General features: G+C 40.7%; 1 protein-coding gene across 1 annotated transcript; it reads left to right on the top strand.

Annotated features, from left to right (window-relative positions):
* Window positions 1–5,808: 5,808 nt before the first annotated feature.
* Window positions 5,809–7,207, top strand: LOC145092575 (small ribosomal subunit protein uS4y). The gene is made up of 3 exons (XM_079030524.1): window positions 5,809–5,958; window positions 6,382–6,763; window positions 6,848–7,207. Exons 1-3 carry the CDS (start codon window positions 5,931–5,933, stop codon window positions 7,029–7,031), a joined length of 594 nt encoding a protein of 197 aa, XP_078886650.1. The 5' UTR covers window positions 5,809–5,930; the 3' UTR covers window positions 7,032–7,207.
* The last annotated feature ends 13,836 nt before the right edge of the window (window positions 7,208–21,043 follow it).

Genomic DNA, 21,043 nt, shown 5'->3' with positions numbered 1-21,043 from the left:
CTCAAGTGAAATCATGAAAACTGTTGCAATTGGGTTTGATGTCGGTTTTCAAATTGAAGTTAACAACCCAATTCTTGCTAGCATAGTGGGTGAAAATGGTGGAATTAAACATCTCCAATGAATTTTATCTCATTGAATGTTTGCGGTATAAGAGAGGAGGTAAAGGTCAACTGGATTAGAAAACAAAAAAATCATCATAAATCTAATTATGTTGGCATCCAAGAAACGTAGATTGTTGACTACTCACGAACTAACATGAATGGTTGTTGGGGATCTACTATATTTGATTTTGAAGGGGTTAATTCATGTAGAAGATTTGGAGGCATGTTGTTTATTTAGAATAAAGATTGGTTTCAAAAAAAAAGGGAGGTGATAAAAAATGGTTTTTGATTATTATAGGTAAATGGGTAGGTGTTAATGAATACACTATTCTTTCTAACATCTGCGGACCTCATGCCCCTACTGATAAAAAAGCCTTATGGGACGAATAGTGACAATTAAAAGGGAAAAACCTGGAAATTGGGTGGTATTTGGCGATTTCAACGTAGTTAGAAGATCATATGAAAGGTTTAATTCTCAATTCTACTCCTTTAGTGCTTCTAGGTTTAACTGTTTCATACATGAGGTTGGACTCGAAGAATTTCACATGGTGGGGAAAGATACATAGACATGACCTGAGTTGGAGCCAAACTAAGCAAGCTAGACACATTCCTTGCATGTCATGACTTTCTATCCACCTTCCTTTCACTTGTTACCGCACAACATCGTAAATTATCATATCTCTGTCCGATCACTATGATTTTTATGGAGGATGACTACGCCCCCCCATTCAAAAATTTCAATTTATGGATTATGAAGGAAGGATTCGAAAAACTGTTTATTGAAGAGTGAGCAAGTTTCTCAGGATATGGTAATCCCGAATCCCGATGCATATTTGGCTGCAAACTTAGGTATCTTAAGAGGTGATTAAAAAATGGAAGATAAGTGGATCACACAAGGAAAACATGGAGTTGAACAACATCAAGGCCCAAGTTGTATAACTTGAACATGAGACGAAAACAAGAGTACTTACAGTGGATTGGAGGTCGAGAAACAAGGATTACAAAAGATTTTGGAAATAGAAAAGATAGCGACACTTGATCTAAAACAAATATCATGAAATAAATGGATAATTGACGAATACGAGAATACAAAGTTTGTCTACGATATTATCAATTGTAGAAATAAAAAGAATAGGATAAGCGGGCGTATGGTGAATGGAAGATGGACATCAAAGGTGGATGAGGTAAAAAAGGAAGTGTTTCGGTTTTCTCAAAACAAATTCAAAGAAACTTGTGTATCGAGGCACAAACCAATCAACCCATATTTTAAGTCCATATCGATGATGGACGCCATCATGATAGAATCCCCATTCACGTTGGATGAAGTAAAAAAAATATATGTGGATGTGTGGAAGTGCAAAGGAACTAGTGCCTGATGGATATAATTTTAAATTCATGACAAAATTTGGGACACTATTGGAAGCGATGCGATGAATATGGTCTAACAATTCGAAATGCACAACACCGTTGCATGGGATGTAATTCATCGTTTATCACATTAGCCCTTAAAATCAAAGACCCTCATTCCCTTGCCCAATGTTTTAAAAACCGGTTTTTTAGTTGAACCGGTATGGTGACCGGTTCCCGGTATAACCGGTTCGACCGCCGACTGAACCGGTTTCTATATTTTTTTCTATTTTCCTACACATACATACATATATAAATTATGAATTTGATGTTTGCAAGTTCAAACATTAAAAATACATATAAAAATAAGTTGTAAATGAATCAAAATACATTAAAATAATACATTACCATAAGTTTTAATGTTTTACATCAATCCATATATGCTAAAAAGAAAATAAAATATAATATCGAAACCAAATATAATTTTAGATGAATACAACCACATCAAAAAACTTTATAACATTTACTATATGTTTTTATTTAAAGAAAACTAAATAGATTTGGAAAAAAAATCATCAAAGTTTATTATGTAAATGGTTCTTTTTCATGTGTTTTTATTTAGTTTAATCGGTCAACCGATTTATTTTGACTGGTTCAACCTGGTTTATTGAAAATCGATCGGTTCAATCCGGTTCAAAAATCAATGTAAAGCCGGTGATAGTTGAACTGCTCCCTCCCCCGGTTCCCGGTCCAACCGGTTCGACCGACCGGTTCAAACCGATTTTTAAAACATTGTCCTTGCCAACTACTGTTCTACCGGCCTTATTGGAAGCATCTACAAAATCATCACCAAAATCCCCACCACTTGAATCAAAACAATCATTGGTATTGTAATAAGTGATGTTTAGTCTACTTACATCGAAGATAGGAACATTCTAGACGGACCTTTGGTAATTAACGAAGTGCAATCATGGGCAAAGAAAGTCCAGATTTTTTTTGTTATTTAATGTGGATTTTGACAAGGCTTTCGACTACATAAACCGGGAATATCTCGACTCAGTATTAGAAAAAATGTGCTTCGGGAACGTATAGAGACATTGGATCTGTTGTTATTTGCAATCCTCGTATGCATCAGTACTCAATAATGGATCTCCTACGAAAGAATTCAATATATCCAAAGGCGTGAGAAAAGGTGATCCCATCTCTCCATTCCTTTTTATAATTGCAATGGAAGGACTCAATGTCGCTTTAGAGGCTGCCCGGGGGAAAGGACTTTACACATGGGTAACAATTCCTAATGGCGGGCCTACCATATCACAACTTTTCTATGCCAATGACACATTGTTCATTAGAGAATGGTCCTCATCTAATCTTAAAAATCCCTCTCACATTCTAAAGTGCTTCCATGTGTCATCTGTACTTAAACTTAATTTCCATAAATCCAAAATTTTTGGAATTGGAGCCTCCACCGGTGAAACAACGAAATGGCCAAACATCCTAGGATGCGACACGGGGTCTCTTCTTTTCAATTATCTTGGGGTACCGGTTGATGTGAACATGAATCTCCTCAAGAATTGGAAGTCGATCCTAGATCAATTCCAATATAAGCTATCTGTCGATAAATCCAAAACGTTATCTTTTGATGGCCGTCTAACACTTATAAAGTCAGGGAAATCTTCCATCTTATTATATCTCATTGTCTAAGGCACCTAGTGGGATATTGAAGAACCTGTAAAAAAAATGAGGAGATGTTTCTTATGGAGGACACAACGTAAAGAAGACGATGCATTAGGTTGTGTGGGAAAAGTGGTGACAGCCAACTCAGTTGGCAAACTCGGTATCAGATCAATTCGTGCACTAAACGTTGGTCTAACAGTAAAATGGTGGTGATGATTGAAAAGGGAAATATCATCTCTCTGGTGCCGAGTTATCACATGGATTCATAATCTACACACAAAACCACGTGGTTACCTCGCAAACAAGTCTATTACTGGTGTATGGCAAAACATAGCGAACACAGAAAAAGATCTCATGAAACATGGAATTACTGTAAATGATGTATTCAAACTATTGCTTCAATCATGTGAAAACTCTTGAGGCACGACAAGTGGATTGATGATATACCTTATAAAACTAAACTCCCATCCTTATATGAATTAGAATCTAGAAAAAGATGTACATTGTCAGCCAGATTTCATGGCGAGGAGTTTATGGGTGATCGGTCACATTGTCCGAACGATGTATGATTATCCCTTGAATTACTTGATTTTCACAGATACATCTAACAAATCCGCCTAACTCATGGTCCTGATTATTGGAGATGCTCAACCGCCAATGGGAACTATACTGTTCAGGTATTAAGGAGTTAAATCAACAATACCACCCTTGTATGTCCATACATCTTGCAGATCACATAGTGTAAAGAAGTACCCTTCAAAGTATTGTGTTTCATATGGAGAGTCGTTCAGACGAGAATTCCTACATTGGATGCCTTAAGAACTACGAGCGTTGGCATCAATACAACTAAATATGGTTCGTGTATAGGCAATGAAGAAGACACGAAACATATACCAGTGGGATGTCCGTTTGCTGTAGAGGTGAGGAAGAAGATATTCGAGTGGCGTGGTATTGCCAACATCTGAGTCAACAATGTGAATAAGCTGACAAACTTGGCGAATAATTAGGGACAAAGCACTAGATCGAGAAAAGACTCGTTCTTATTTGTTATGAACTCAAGTGGAACTATAAAAATATCAAAACCATTAGGCTCTTCTCGTAGGTATTCACAAAACCAGCCAATATGGCAGAGTAAATCATGTCATTAACATACTATTGGTTGAAAAGTATAGGGTAATTGTGGGTTATATAATTGGGTAGATTGGATGTCATCTTCCCTAACTAACATGTAATGGTCAAGGTCGGTCTCTTGATATCAAAAGTGCTATTTTGTTTCATTTAAATGATACTTGTATATTTCTGTAAGAATGACTCCTTATTATTTAATTCTCTTAACTAAATTATTTTAAAGGTCAATTCATTCCAATTGACCCTAAGGGGTGATGTGAACTAAAAAAAGGACAGATTGATTAATTAATTTAAAGATCCAAATTTACGAAAATAAGTGAAACAAATGGGCAAACTGATTAATGTAAAAAAAAAATAGATAATGGAACTTAAAGCGCATGAATTGGCCATTCGGACCAAAAATCACTTTTGTAATAATTTTCGTAAACTGATAAAAATATATAAATACAAAATATAATTTATTAAAACTCAGACCCTATTTTTTTCAGGGTCCTGGTCACATACTCGACATCCCTTAGGTCCGGGCTTGGTAATGATTATTCCATGTACTTGTTCGTTTTTTCTATTGTCCCCCTGGCTCGTGGCTTGGGGTTAACCCTTAATACAAATTTGCCACATATATAAACTGTAATGCCAATGATTCAATACGTACATCGTATCCAATGGTATCATAATCATAACAAACAAAGGCAAATTAAGATGACAATGAATTTATTGTAATCTAATTATAAACTTTTTGGTTTAAAATTTAAAATTCCTAAAAACTTTCAAAAATACATTGCCCGACATATTTTGAAAATACCATAAATAAGACGATTTTTGTAGTTTTGGGAACGTCCAATTGAAATTTGTGAAAATATAATGATGGACGTTTTTCCTTATCTACCCTAATAAATGAAAATGTTATTGCCACTTGTCATTCTCTCATTTATTTGACCACATGTCATTTTGTCGTAATTTTAAAATATATTTATTTTCCACTTGTCAATTACTTCATTATTCATTTCCATTTTATCATTAATTTAGTTTCCATAAATTAAACCTACTATAATAACTATTATTTTCAAATTTCAAATTTTAAATTTGAAATTTCAATTTCAATTTCAAATAAATTTACATTTTAAACAAATGTATTTAACATTTTATTATAATAATCGTTTAGTACACGGGTCTAACAATTAAACACATAATTTTAATTAATTTATTTTTTGCATGTTTTTTTTTTTTTTTTTTTTTTTTATAATTTTCACTTATTTCATATTTCAAATTCAAATAAACTCTTCATTTAAATACTCCTGTTTAACATTATGTTTTAATTAAACCGTATAATATTCAGGGTTGCCTTGAAGCGGTTTGCGTTCATTCCCCACACGAATAATTAGAAACTGACTTTGTACCATACTAGTTGTCTATTTATTTATTTATGTTTCAAAGCTTGTTTTTCTTATCATTCTTAAACTAGAATCCCATTAACCAAGGCCCAAGGCGTAACCCACTCAGCCCACATACGACCCAAGTTCAAGTTCATTAACGCTTTAGCCTCCATCCCTAATGTTATATATTCCCATTAGGGTTTCATTACGACCTTCTCTACCTAAGAAGCAGCGCAGAGGGAGGAGGCCGCCGGTAGTGAGGAGAACATCAACCAAGTAGCCGCCGTATCGACGTTGAACAACCATGGTTCACGTCTCTTTCTACCGCAACTGTAAATCGAGATCTCTTTCTCTTTAATATATGGATTCTATGCATACATCATTTTACTCTATCTTTTCATCTGTTCGTTTTAGGTTTTAAGTCATCAGAACCCATTTCTCATGTTCAATTCGATATCCAGATACTTAGAATTATTTCTTAGAACGAAAATGTATGCCGATTTAAGTCGTATGATTGAGTGTTAAAGTTGAATTGATTTCTGATTCAGCAATTTGCCAATGGATCTATAATCTATTGTTCATTGAAGTCTACTTATTTAGGATTTCCGAATTTCTATTAGTGTCTATGTTCATTCTCACATCAATCAAAGTACCAAACATTGCTCGAGTGGTTTGATTTTGTCTACATCGTATGATCTGTTTCAGTTCTTGCTTATATCAAACTGATTACAACTGAATACCAAAATCTATTTCAGATGGAAAAACCTTCAAGAAGCCACGTCGCCCTTATGAGAAGGAACGATTAGATGCTGAGTTGAAGCTAGTAGGAGAGTACGGTTTGAGATGCAAAAGGGAGCTATGGAGGGTGCAATACGCACTTAGCAGAATCCGTAACGCTGCAAGAATGCTTCTAACCCTTGAAGAAAAAGACCCACGTAGGATCTTTGAAGGTGAAGCCCTAATGAGAAGGATGAACAGATATGGACTCTTGGATGAAAGCCAAAACAAGCTCGATTATGTTCTTGCCTTAACTGTTGAAAACTTTCTTGAACGTCGCCTTCAGACACTTGTGTTCAAGACTGGTATGGCAAAGTCAATCCACCATGCTAGAGTCCTCATCAAGCAAAGACACATACGGTATTGATATAATGATCGCTAGTTTTTATATATTGTTGAAGAGTTTTAACTTTTTAATGATGATTTGGATGTTGGGTTTTGTAGGGTGGGAAGGCAAGTCGTAAATGTGCCTTCTTTCATGGTGAGAGTTGACTCACAGAAGCATATTGACTTTTCACTCACGAGTCCATTTGGAGGTGGGAGACCTGGAAGAGTGAAGAGGAAGAACCAGAAGGCGGCTGCAAAGAAGGCGTCTGGTGGAGATGCTGATGAGGATGATGAAGAATGAAAAGCTTGAAAAATGTTATGAGGTTTATTATGAGTACTTTTGTTATCTTGATAATAACTCTTTTGTAGGAAGTTTTGAATGCTTTTGGAAGATTTTTGTTGGTTTTTTTACTTGTTTTTTTTTGTGGATTCAGTTAATGATAGATTATGAATTGGAGTTGGAAAACTTGTGTTGAATCTTGGGATTTAAGGTGATCCAAATACTTACTTTAGCATGTTCGATAGCATTTCATCCAACAATTGTTGGAAAGTTAATCCTGGGTTTGAAACTACTTTAACATTTTAAGAAAAATTAGGTATAATGTAGGTTCTTTTTTTAGTAGAGTATGTATTATTCTGAAAAACAACATTGGATTATGTCTCAGCTTTATAAACAATTAGTATGTTATTTTTGTATATATTAAAACTAGTATATTTTCTAAATTCTGATATAAGTAAAGTTTCGCAATAAGGTGATACAATTAATTTTGTAAACACATAAACTTTGAAATCTTAGGCTGGTGGTAACATACTATATTTTTTTTTACTGACTTGTTATTTTTTGCCTAATTTCACAACCTAATTTATGCAAGAAATAAAATATTTGATGGGGTTACTGCGACTTCCCTTGCGGTGAAGTTGTAACATACTTTATGCATACAATGTTTTTATTTGGGGTCGGTGCTGTGTTTACTGTGTTATGCAGTATAGAGTTTATACGGCGGTATGCGATAAGAGGCACACCGTACGGTCTTAAGGGATGGACGAGTCATTTTTTTTGACCCGTCACATTAGATTTGTTATATTATTTTTTTCAACCTACGACATATTATCTATTTTAGAAAATATAAAATAAATAAAACATAATATTTTTTTTTTCTTTAAAAATAAACTTTTGTTAATTTAAAACAAAAAAATCTAAAATAGTATTAAAAATAATACCAATGTTAATGCGTTGTAAGATTGTTGCATTGAAAAATAATGTTGATAGTATTGGTTTTGTTGGTAGTTTTGATATTGTTGATAGTTTGAGTTTTAAAATACTGATGAAGAAAATGAAATATCTTGACTTGAATCGATTTGTATGGCTTTGCGTCTTTGGTTAGAAGCGGTTTGTTTAGCTTTGCATCGAGATTTCATTAATGGTAACTGAACAACTTGTTTCGGAGCTGTGGTTAAGGAGAGAAAAGGAGGGATACGGAAGGAAGGTGGGGTATGTCGAAGGAAACCCGTGTCCCGAGTTTAATCAATGGAAGGAAATAATTTTGAGGATTGATTTTCCTTCCAAATTGGATGGAAATTGGAAGAAAATTGGAACGTATCTATCGTTGATCTTATTATGGACCATTATACCGTCAACCCTATTAACAAAAGATCATGTAGCCGCAAGTCTCCTATAATCGTCTTGCTCAACTTCCCTCGTCCCGCTCATATCCGCGCCATACCCATCTGATCAGGGACGCTTCATCCTTTCTATAGAATTTCTTTTTCTTCATCTTCTACCTGCATGATGTTCCCAATGTGAAAAACGTGTTGATCAACTGAAGTTACAATACAATTTTGATAATAAATCAATCAGTTCATGTGAATGTTTGTTTTCAGTTAGACTTTTTATTACATACTTTTAAACATAGTTGTGATTATTCCCAATTGCTGTATAAGAATCTCCACTTTAACCTTCTCTCTCACACTATAATGACGAACCAAAATTCAGAATGTAGGAACCAAAATGTCACACCCCCAAACTGAGATGGCGGAAACATTCGGGGGCGGAGGACGTCATGTATAATATCATAACAATACATAATAGTAAAACAAGCAACAACATCCATTGCATTAATAATATAGTTAATACATGTGTGTTCTTTGTATAGTTGTATGACACCAAAAGTGTAAAGCAAAAATAAAAAACGAGTTTGAACATGCTCCGTCTTCTCCAAAACCTGTGCCAGTGTACCTGTCTATTGGTGCCCTGAGAATTCAAGTTATTTTGAAAGAGAGTATCAACATTTAAGTTGGTGAGTTCATAAATATTTAGTGTCAAAGTGTTTGTATTTGTTTCATAAAAATGTTAGTGTACTTCCCAGAAAATCCTATATTTTCTGCTTAAATGGAAAGTAGTCTTTTACCCAAGACCCGACTGTTTTGTATGTTTGTTCTCTTGTAATAGTGTAAAATGTATGTTTGTACTTGAAATAGTATAAAATGTATGTTTCTATATTTGTAAACTATCTTTACTAGAAAAATAGTATGCATTGCTCATGTGAGCATATCACTGTATGTATGTAATGGAAAATGAAGATTTACAGTAGTATTGTTTTAAAATACACTACTGGTGAATTAACTGCCTTGTAACCGAACTGGTTAATTAAGGTTTTAATGTGATTAAGGATATAACCATGCTTGATTGACTAGTATAAACCATGATGTTCTTCAGGCGTCGAAAATGATATGACATTTGTCATCCGTAAACTTGCAGGTCCCACTATAGCTACCAACAAAGTGTGGGATGGTCAGTCCCGTATAGATCTATACACAAACTCACGCTCTCCCTCCAGGAGACTGGTTACAAAACATGACTTAGCAAGAACATTGATATGCCATGAAATAGTATCTCACATTCTAGTTAACTTGTTCACGTATAGTATGTAAGTTCCTTCTTGTTCTTTTATATAAACAATATACTTTGTAATTAAAAGTAATAGTACGTCTGTATTGACTCATGTAATGTTTCTCTGATCTAGAAAATAGTGTGTATTGATCCTCTAAACTATACTTATTATAGTTTACTAGTATGTTTGTTTGAACTATAAATGATTTGGAGAAAATAGTCATTTGCCCATCATATGCAATTGAGTTAAGTATGTCTTTGAAAATGAGATTTAATATTCACACACACACACACACACACACACACACACACACACACACACACATATATATATATATATATATATATATATATATATATATATATATATATAGCATGTATAATTATGATTTAGCCGACAGTTGGACTAGTGATCCTATCCTAAGCCCACAACCAAACAAGGAACAGGAATTACGGTATTTAGCAATAGTCCTAAGTCCGTTAAAGCATGATTATACCTAAATATACAAACGAATATGATTTTGATATAAACATAAATCTAAAAGAGTTTAAAAGAGTTTTTGAAGTGATTTTAACAACATTTAAAGCATAAGAAATCCTTTTTTTTGTTTGTTTTCACATGTAAATGTTAACACAATTAAATTGTGTTCTACTTGTATTCTGTAACATCCGGAATTTCAGGTATTATATTTATTCATTTTATTTTGAGTTTTGTGGAAGAACTCGGCGATTTGGTGCGTAGACTCGCCGAGTAGAGACGCGATTTCTCACCCGGATTAATGACCGGACTCGACGAGTCGCATTGGTGGACTCGGCGAGTCTGCGCTGTTTAATGAAACCCTAATTTCTCGGGTTTGGGGCCTATTTAAAGGGCCTTATGGCCGTCATTTGTGCTCACCAGTCCCCAGAGCGAAACCCTAGTGAGCTTGAGCGTTTGGAGTGAGAGAAGGAGCCATTGTTGACCTTGGAGGTGTTATCTAGCAAGGGAAAGGAAGCTATAGCCAAGAGGAAGCAAGAGGATCAACTTCCTGAAGATCTGAGGTCTAGAACATCACGTTTGAGGTACTATTTTCGAACCATTTTCTGTTAAGGTGATGTTCATGTTGATTTAGGGCTTATTGAGCCCTTTTGTGGCTAGATCTAGTGCTTCCTTGGTCCCTTAAGCGAGTTAGGTTCTGGATCTGGACCCTTGGAGGTCCAGAGTGTCCCTTTGTCCAAGCTTTTTATGAATCCATGGAGGTTTTGGTTTGGGATCTTTGTGCTTGAGGTCAAAACACCATTTATGAGTCATTAGGTGTGTTATGAGCCCCAAGACATGAACTTTACGTGATAAATAAGCTTGGAAGGACTGGATCTATGAGTTAGTGGAACAGATCTGACCTCAGAAGGTCGTTTGGGGTTGTGCATGGAATGCACTTGCCGAGTCCATTTCCAGACTCGACGAGTTGGTGCGGGTTGTTCAGTGATTTCGAACCAGGGGTTGAGTAACCGAGTCGGGTGAGTGACTCGGTGAGTCGGAAGGGACTCAGAGGAATCGGGTCCCCGTAGAGACTCGGCGAGTCCACACCAGACTCGGCGAGTTGAGTTGACCGTTGACCATTGACCAGAGTTGATCGGTGTTGACTTGATAGGGTTAGTTAACCTTAGTTGGGAAAGTGTTAATTAGAGATGTATTGTGTTATAGGAGGACTATAGCTCGGGAGATCGAGCACTAGGGATTTCAGGGATTTACGAGTTACCGAGATACGCAAGGTGAGTCTTCTCACTATACTTTACCTTGAGTAGGTAATCAGAGTTATGTGACAGAGTATTTGTATGTTGTATGTATGTTATGTGTTGTACTGCATTATTTCTATGTGATTTATGTTGTGCATGTTTATAGAGTTGGAACCGGAAGGTTCACAGAGTTAGAACCAGAGGGTTCTCAAAGTAGGGTCCACAGACCCACAGAGTTATAGCCTCGAGTGGATAATATGTGCTATGTGTGGTATTTTGGGGAACTCACTAAGCTTTATGCTTACAGTGTTTGGTGTTATTTGTTTCAGGTACTAATGAGGATTGCAGGAAGGCGCCGGCCTGATCAGCACACACACAGGATTTTTATGTTATGAGATCTTGGGATTTTTATATGCTACTAATTCGAGTTTCAAACAATGATGTTTTTATGAATATTGAATGAATTGTGTTTTGTATAAAATGCGAAAAATTGTTTTGAAATTTACGGTGTTACATATTCCCCCCCCTAAAAAGCATTGAAAAAGGTAAATTGTTGGGGTATGAACTCACCTTATGTGAGTGATTCTTTGGAAGGTTCGATATAGGATGATTGTTTCCACAAGTTAGATCCCGAGGCAAAACAAGTCCTAAAATGCATTTCACGTAGTATATATGTATACAATTAGTGAATAGAATCATAAGCACGTTAAGGAAATCGACTAATTTGTAAGTTTCACTTACAAATAAGAGCGTTATAAGCGATTAGTGTGGCTGCAATGGGTTTTTAGCCCAATGTGGATCTTGGTGTTCTTGGTGAAACCAAGGAGATTCAAGGGTTTTCGGCCAAGGATCTTGATGGAATGAAGAACACTTGATGTTCTTGGCAAGATCCTAAGGAGATTCAAAGGAATTTCAGATGATAGTTGAGAGAGAATGAGGGTTTTCGGTTGGTGTTCTGAAGAGTAAAAGGGTGTTTTCGGCTGGAATGGTAGAAGTGATGAAGTGTTTTCGGTCCCCCCATATGTATAGGGTCGAAATCGTGATGGGACACATGCATTGGTTCTTGCACCGAAGGGATAAGACCAAAGTTTGCGGCTGGGATGTTGACAGCCGAAAACGAAGGCTCGCATGTTTGCAGCCCGAAGAGTGTTTGCGGCCGAAAGCCGTTTGCGGTCCGAAGTCTTAAGCTAGGCGAGGGGTTTCGGTTTACACACTACACTTCTAATTTAAGCAACACTTCTAATTCAAGGCTTTTAAACACATATAGGTTATCAATCTAACCTTAAAATTAAATCAAAACAATAAGTTTGACTTTATTTGACATGATTGACATTAGTTGACCCAAGTTTGATTTTAGTTGACTTTTGCAATAACGAAATTAACCGGTTGTCACACAAAATTCACTGTCTTTTCTTTTTACTATTATCTTGTTACATACATATATCTCCCTGATTTACATACTTTTTCTTTTTTATAATATGCAACAAAAACAAATCTATCGAAGATTTGAAGCTAACAAATGATCCCATTGGACATTCATGGTCTTCTCTAAGGAGTTGGAGATTAACTAAATACCCATAAGTATAAGATATGGTATCAGGTTGAATGTCTTTTTAATATTGAGATAAAAATATTTGGAAGTCTCTTGTTAGGTTTATCCGTTTATGCATCTGTTAAACTTGGTGTCACATTTTAGTTTTGTTTAGATGTGCTTCAGTTACTATCCCAGTTGTAATGTGGTTAGTTGGAATGTGATTGTGAATTGAGTTATGGAAGGCTGTGGTTTTGGTATAAACAATGGCGGATCCTTTAAGGGGCCAGGGGAGGCCATGGCCTCCCCGTTTTTTGGCCTACTAATTAGCAATGTAGAGAAGGAGATCTGTAAAAATGATAAGGAAAAGTGAAAAGGAGGCAAAAAAATGAACTACTTGTAACACCGTGAATTTCAAAATAATTTTTCGCATAATATACATTTTCATTTAATTTTCATAAAACATCAAGTTCAAAACTCCAATCCATATCATACAAAATCCCAAGATCACATATCATAAAAATCTCATGCGTGTGTACAGATCAAGCTGGCGCCTTCCCACGGTCATCACTAGTACCTGAAACAAACAACACTAACACTGTAAGCACAAAGCTTAGTGAGTTCCCCAATATACCACACATAACACATATTAGCCACTCGAGGCTATAACTCTGTGGGTCCGTAGACCCTACTCTGTGAACCCACTGGTTCTAACTCTGGGAACCTTCCGGTTCCAACTCTATAAACATGCACATCATAAATCACATAGAAATAATGCAGTACAACACATAACATACATATAGCATACAAATACTCTGTCACATAACTCTGATTACCTACTCTTGGTAAAGTATAGTGAGAAGACTCACCTCGTATGTCTCGATAACTCGCGAATCCTGGAAATCACTCGTGCTTGATCCTCCGAGCTATAATCCTCCTATAACATCGTATATCTCTAATTAACACTTTTACCACTAAGGTTGACTACCCCTATCAAGTCATCACTGGTCAACTCTGGTCAACAGTCAACGGTCAACTTTGACCGGACTTGGCGAGTGCACTATGGAGACTCGACGAGTCTATACGTGTTCACTGACTCCCTAGGATCTTCTCCTGACACGTCGAGTACACCCCCAACTCGACGAGTCCTTCCTGGCGTGAATCGCGGGGCCACCACGACTCAACTCGCCGAGTCTCAAGAACAACTCGGCGAGTTCCAGCTCGACTCAGTCCACCTGTTAACCCTCTTTAACTCTCCCTGACTCACTGAGTCCACCCTTAACTCGGCAAGACCACTCGCCGATTGGTTAAGGACAATCTTCATGCTACTCGCCGAGTCTGTTCTTCGGACTCGGTGAGTCCATGCCATGCATCAACTCAATCTCGTTTCTGAGGTCAGATCCGCTCCATCAACTCATAGATCTGGCCCTCCCAAGCTCATTCATCACGTAAAGTCACAGTCTTGGCTACCATGCAACGCCTACAAGGCTTCTTTTGAAGAAATGACCTCTAAAATGGCAACCTAAGTTTCCAACTCAAAAGGGAAGACATAAAGCATGGCATTTGGGACTCTCTGGACCTATTAAGGTCCAGATCTAGGTACCATATCTCCATGGGACCTCTCACACTCCAAATACAAAGCAAACAAGGCATGAAGAAACCCTAGATTTGACCATAACAACAAAAACATGAGAATAAGCTCTGAATAATACCTCAAGAAGCTTCCTCTGACGAAATGGAAGTAGATCCAAGCTCCCCAATTCTTCTAGCTTGATTTTCCCCTTCCTTTCTTGCAAATACACACAAAATTGGTGAATAATGGCCTCTTATCTCACTTACAAGAACCCTCAGCTGTTTAGGTGCTCTCAAGGTCAAGGTAGCCGCAATGAAGGGCCATAAGGTCCTTTAAATAGGGCTTAGGACCGGGAAATTAGGGTTTCATTAAATAGCGCGGACTCGCCGAGTCCATCCCTTGGACTTCCCGAGTCCAGGCGCGAACCCGCGTCCAGAACCGCGATCCTACTCGGCGAGTTTGAGCTCCAACTTGCCGAGTCCCCTCACAAAACACCAAAATACATGAATAAAAGATACATGGAAATCCGGGCTGTTACAATTCTCCCCCACTAGAACTAGACTTCGCCCTCGAAGTCTCGCTCTGCAAATAGCTCCGGATGCTACTCACGCATCTCACGCTCCGGCTCCCATGTCATCTCTGACCCCTTCCGATGCTGCCACCGAACCAACACCAGGGGTACCTCCTTGTTCCTCAGAACCTTGACTTTCCGATCTCTGATGGCCACTGGTCTCTCGGCATAATTCAGGCTCGCATCCACCTGAATATCCTCTAATGGAACCACCGCCGAATCGTCGGCTATACACTTCCTCAGTTGCGACACATGAAAAGTGTCGTGAATCTGCCCCAACTCTGCTGGCAAATCCAAACGATAGGCTACCCGGCCTACCCTCGCGATCACACGGAAAGGACCAATATATCGGGCCCCAACTTGCCCCTCTTCCTGAATCGAATCACTCCTTTCCAAGGAGAGACCTTCAGGAGTACAAGGTCACCGACCTGGAACTCAAGCTCGGACCGACGCCTGTCTGCGTAACTCTTTTGTCGACTCTAAGCGGTCAACAACCTCTGTCTGGCCTGCTGGATCTGCTTTGACGTCTAAAGAACGATCTCTGTACTGCCCATCACCCGCTGTCCAACCTCTCCCCAACAAATGGGGGTTCGATACCTCCTCCCATACAACAGCTCAAAGGGTGGCATACCAATGCTCGAATGATGGCTGTTGTTGTAGGAAAACTCTGCCAAGGGCAAATATGCATCCCAGCTACCCCCGAAATCCAACACACATGCCCGGAGCATGTCCTCGAGCGTCTGAATCGTCCGCTCACTCTGACCGTCTGTCTGGGGATGATATGGGGTGCTAAAATGCAGTCTAGTACCCAAATCCTCATGAAACTTCTTCCAGAATCTGGAAGTGAAGCGCATATCACGGTCTGAAACAATCGAGATCGGCACCCCATGCCGAGATACCACTTCCCTCACATACACCTCCGCCAATTTCTCTGCTGAAGAACTCTCGCTGATAGCAAGGAAGTGAGCGCTCTTCGTCAATCTGTCCACAATCACCCAAATTGCATCAACTCCTCTGACAGTCCTTGGCAATTGGTGATGAAATCCATAGTGATCTGTTCCCACTTCCATTTGGGAACCTCCAATGGCTGCAACTTACCATGTGGCCTTTGGTGCTCAGCCTTAACCCTACGTCAGGTCAAGCACCTCTCAACAAACCACGCGACATCCCTCTTCATACAGGGCCACCAATACTCCTTTCTCAGATCCAAATACATCTTAGTGGCCCCCGGATGGATCGAAAATTTCGACCGATGCGCCTCCTCCATCAAAATGGTACGCATTCCTCCCACAAACGGTACCCAGATACGCCCCTGAAATGTCATAAGCCCCCGACCATCGGTAACGAACTCTGAAACCAAACCAACAACCCGTTCCCTCTTCTACATCTCAGGTTGCACAGCCTCGGCCTGTGCCCCACGAATGGCATCCAACACTGGAGCTATCACGGTCAATCTCAAACATACATCCCGCAGCGGGGTGCTCTCCGCCCTGCGGCTCAATGCATCGGCTACCACGTTAGCCTTGCCTGGATGGTACAGGATCTCACAATCATAATCCTTGACCAAATCCAACCACCTTCTCTGACGCATATTCAGGTTAGGCTGATCCATCAAATACTTCAAGCTCTTATGGTCCGTGTATATCGTACACTGAACCCCATACAAGTAGCGACGCCAAATCTTGAGGGCGAACACCACTGCCCCCAAATCTAGATCATGGGTGGGATATATCGTCTCATAAGGCTTCAGCTGCCTCGATGCATATGCTATCACATGCCCTCTCTGCATCATCACCGCTCCCAACCCCAAAATCGATGCATCACAGTATACCACAAAGTCCTCCATCCCTTCCGGGAGGGCTAACACCAGGGCTTCGCACAACCTTTGGCGAAGTGTCTCAAAGGAGGCCTGCTGCTCAGGGCCCCATTAAAAAGCAACACCCTTCCGGGTCAATCTGGTGAGTGGCACTGCGATTTTAGAGAAATCCTTGATAAACCTCCGATAATACCTTGCCAACCCTAGGAAACTCCTGATCTCGGAGGGTGACTTCGGCACCTCCCAACTCATCACTGCCTCAACCTTGGCCAGGTCGACCAATATCCCTTCCTGGTTAACGAGATGTCCTAAAAATTGGACCTCCCGCAACCAGAAATCACACTTGGAGAATTTGGCATAAAGCCTCTCCGATCTCAAAACTCCGAGAACCTCTCTCAAATGCTCCTCATGCTGCTCTCTAGATCTCGAATATACCAGAATGTCATCGATAAATACAATCACCGACCGATCCAGCATCGGCCTACACACTCGGTTCATGAGATCCATGAACACTGCCGGGGCATTGGTGAGCCCGAAAGGCATCACCACAAACTCATAATGCCCATAACGCGTCCTGAACGCTGTCTTCTGGACGTCCTCATCTCGCACCCTCACCTGATGATATCCAGACCTCAAGTCGATATTGGAGAACCAAGATGCTCCCTGCAACTGATCAAACAAATCGTCGATCCTCGGCAACGGGTAACGGTTCTTGACCGTCAGCTTGTTCAACTCCCGGTAATCAATGCACATCCGGTGTGAACCATCCTTCTTCTTGACAAACAGGATAGGCGCTCCCCACGGCGAGTTGCTCGGCCGAATAAACCCCTTTCCCAGCAGCTCCTGAAGCTGCGAGGATAACTCCTGCATCTCTGGAGGTGCAAGACGATAGGGCACCTTAGCGATAGGCGCGGCCCCCGGAACCAAATCGATACTGAACTCCACTTGCCTCATAGGAGGCACACTCGGAAACTCCTCAGGAAATACATCCGGGAACTCACGCACCACTGGAACCTCCTCAACTGAACTCGGCCTCTCAGAATCCACCCACGTATCCATCACATACGCCACAAAACCCTTACAGCCCTGCTGTAGACACTGCCTCGCCCTAGCGGCCGAACAAAACGCTGATCCTGAACGTGTACCCTCGCCGTACCCCGAAAGAACTCCCCCACTAGGGTATCATATGGTCACCAGCTGTCGCTCGCAGTCGATAACCGCACCGAATCGACTCAACCAGTCCATGCCCACAATGACACAAACATCACCCATTGCAATAGGAACTAGATCAATCGGGAACTCAACACCGAAAATCTCGGCTACGCACCCTCGGAGAACCTCCGTGGCATATATCACCCTCTCATCAGCTATGGACACTCTCAGAGGCCGACTCAACGCCTCACGACTAACACTGATGTGCTGACTAAAGGCCAAAGATACAAAAGACCGACTCGCACCCGAGTCAAATAACACCAAGGCAGGTACAAAATTCACAAGAAAAGTACCTACGCACAACATAATATAAGCATAATATATCAACATCAAAATAAATATACGAAAGAATACATACCAGCCACGACGTCGGGCGCTGCGCAGACCTCCTTCGCGGTCAGCTGAAAAGCTCTCCCTCGTGCCCTCGGCGCCTCGGCCTTCACTGGCCGACTCTCTGTAGCTATGATGGCAGCAGGGGCAGATCCCTGAGGTGCTCCCTGAGATGATCCTCGCAACTGCGGACATTCTGCCTTCCGGTGTCCGGTCTGATTGCAGTGAAAACACACCGCAAACCCCTTGGGGCAGTCCTTGGCCATGTGCCCCTCCTTGCCACACTTGTAGCAAGATCCCGCTCTACAAACTCCATCATGACCCTTGCCACACTTCCCACAAGTGCGGCCCTTCTGGCTCCCTGGTTTGGGATCAGCGGGCTTGGCCTGCTTGGCTACCGGCTGAGACTGTGCCGGTCGCCGATCCCTCCCCTGAGACTCCGCCTCCTCCCTGGCCTGAGTCACTAGCTCAATCTCCCTCTTCCGGGCATTTGCCTGAAGCTCAGCAAATTTCCGGTACGAGGAGTTCGCCGTGAACTCCCGAATGTCTCGCCTCAAGATACTCAGATATCGGCTCATACGTGCCTGCTCGGTGGACACGTGCTCAGGCAGAACATCGCCCTCTCATGGAACATCCTGGTGATCGCTGTAACCGACTCAGTACCCTGCTTGAGGGTCAGAAACTCCTGGGCCAAACGCTCCCTCTCCACCTGGGGAACGTACTCATCTCGGAACATGGCAGTGAAACCTCTCCCAGGTCACTGCCGCAAGCTCAACAGGCGTAAAGTGCGCCGTCACAAACTTCCACCAGTCCTTCGCTCCCAAGCGAAGCTGGTTCAGCGTGAACCGAACCTTCAAATGCTCAGGAGATGAGCAAGTGAAGAAACACCCCTCTATGTCAGAAATCCACCTCATAGCTGCCACCGGGTCCTGGGTCCCATCAAACTCTGGTGGTTTTGTGTTGCTGAACTCCCGGAATAGCAACGCATCACCACCTTGCGGCCTAGCGGCAGCAATAGCTGCGGTGGCCGCTGCAACAGCAGCCTCAGAAAGAGCGGCATAACGCTCGTCAAAGGTCTCAATCAGCGTGGTCTTAATAGACCCGAACATCTCTGGTATCTCTGCCCTGATGGCCGCAGCCACCTCCTCGTGGATGATCCGGCGGATCTCCTCATCACTGATATCACTGCTCTCAGGCATCAAACGTGTCCTCACCATGATCTACCTCTGAAATACAACATACGATAAATTAGATTCCATTTAAGCATACTCACACTCGACAACTCATCCCTCCTTGATCCTTGGTATTCCAAAGATTCTTACTTGGGCTGTACACCGCTCCGGTGCTTTCAGTAGTACGGGCCCAATACTACTGTCCGCACCGTATCAGATACACCCCAAGTCCTCCTCTTCGGATCCCAAATTCCAAGTACTCTATCATGCACATGCCACTCTCTAATAGATCTCTCATAAGCCCCTCGCTGCTACCTACACACTCTCAAGCATCTCATAGCAGCTCACCTCTTCCTAGGCTAAGGCATCACAAATCAGGCCACTCTAGTCCTAATAGGAATACTTAGCCTACTCTAGCATGCGAATACATCATATCAATATCAATAGCACATAACATGAGGGTATTTTGGGAAATCACCGTTCGGGCGCGGACCGATCGTACAAACACTCTGCTCTGCGTTTTTCCAAAATCTTTTACTCTTTTTGAAAATACTTCTCAAATCCTCAGTTTGAGTTCAAATACGCCCGAAGGTGTACTCGAATCCCTCAAACCAAGGTTCTGATACCAAATTGTAACACCGTGAATTTCAAAATAATTTTTCGCATAATATAAAAACATTTTCATTTAATTTTCATAAAACATCAAGTTCAAAACTCCAATCCATATCATACAAAATCCCAAGATCACATATCATAAAAATCCCATGCGTGTGTACAGATCAAGCTGGCGCCTTCCCACGGTCATCACTAGTACCTGAAACAAACAACACTAACACTGTAAGCACAAAGCTTAGTGAGTTCCCCAATATACCACACATAACACATATTAGCCACTCGAGGCTATAACTCTGTGGGTCCGTAGACCCTACTCTATGAACCCACTAGTTCTAACTCTGGGAACCTTCCGGTTCCAACTCTATAAACATGCACATCATAAATCACATAGAAATAATGCAGTACAACACATAACATACATATAGCATACAAATACTCTGTCACATAACTCTGATTACCTACTCTTGGTAAAGTATAGTGAGAAGACTCACCTCGTATGTCTCGATAACTCGCGAATCCTGGAAATCACTCATGCTTGATCCTCCGAGCTATAATCCTCCTATAACATCGTATATCTCTAATTAACACTTTTACCACTAAGGTTGACTACCCCTATCAAGTCATCACTGGTCAACTCTGGTCAACAGTCAACGGTCAACTTTGACCGGACTTGGCGAGTGCACTATGGCGACTCGGCGAGTCTATACGTGTTCACTGACTCCCTAGGATCTTCTCCTGACACGTCGAGTACACCCCCAACTCGACGAGTCCCACCTGGCGTGAATCGCGGGGCCACCACTACTCAACTCGCCGAGTCTCAAGAACAACTCGGCGAGTTCCAGCTCGACTCAGTCCACCTGTCAACCCTCTTTAACTCTCCCTGACTC

The sequence above is a fragment of the Lactuca serriola genome, chromosome 3 (genome assembly GCF_051521515.1).
Source record: "Lactuca serriola cultivar US96UC23 chromosome 3, Lser_US96UC23_V15, whole genome shotgun sequence".
Taxonomy (NCBI): domain Eukaryota; kingdom Viridiplantae; phylum Streptophyta; class Magnoliopsida; order Asterales; family Asteraceae; genus Lactuca; species Lactuca serriola.
This window is presented reverse-complemented; position numbering and strand designations above follow the sequence as displayed.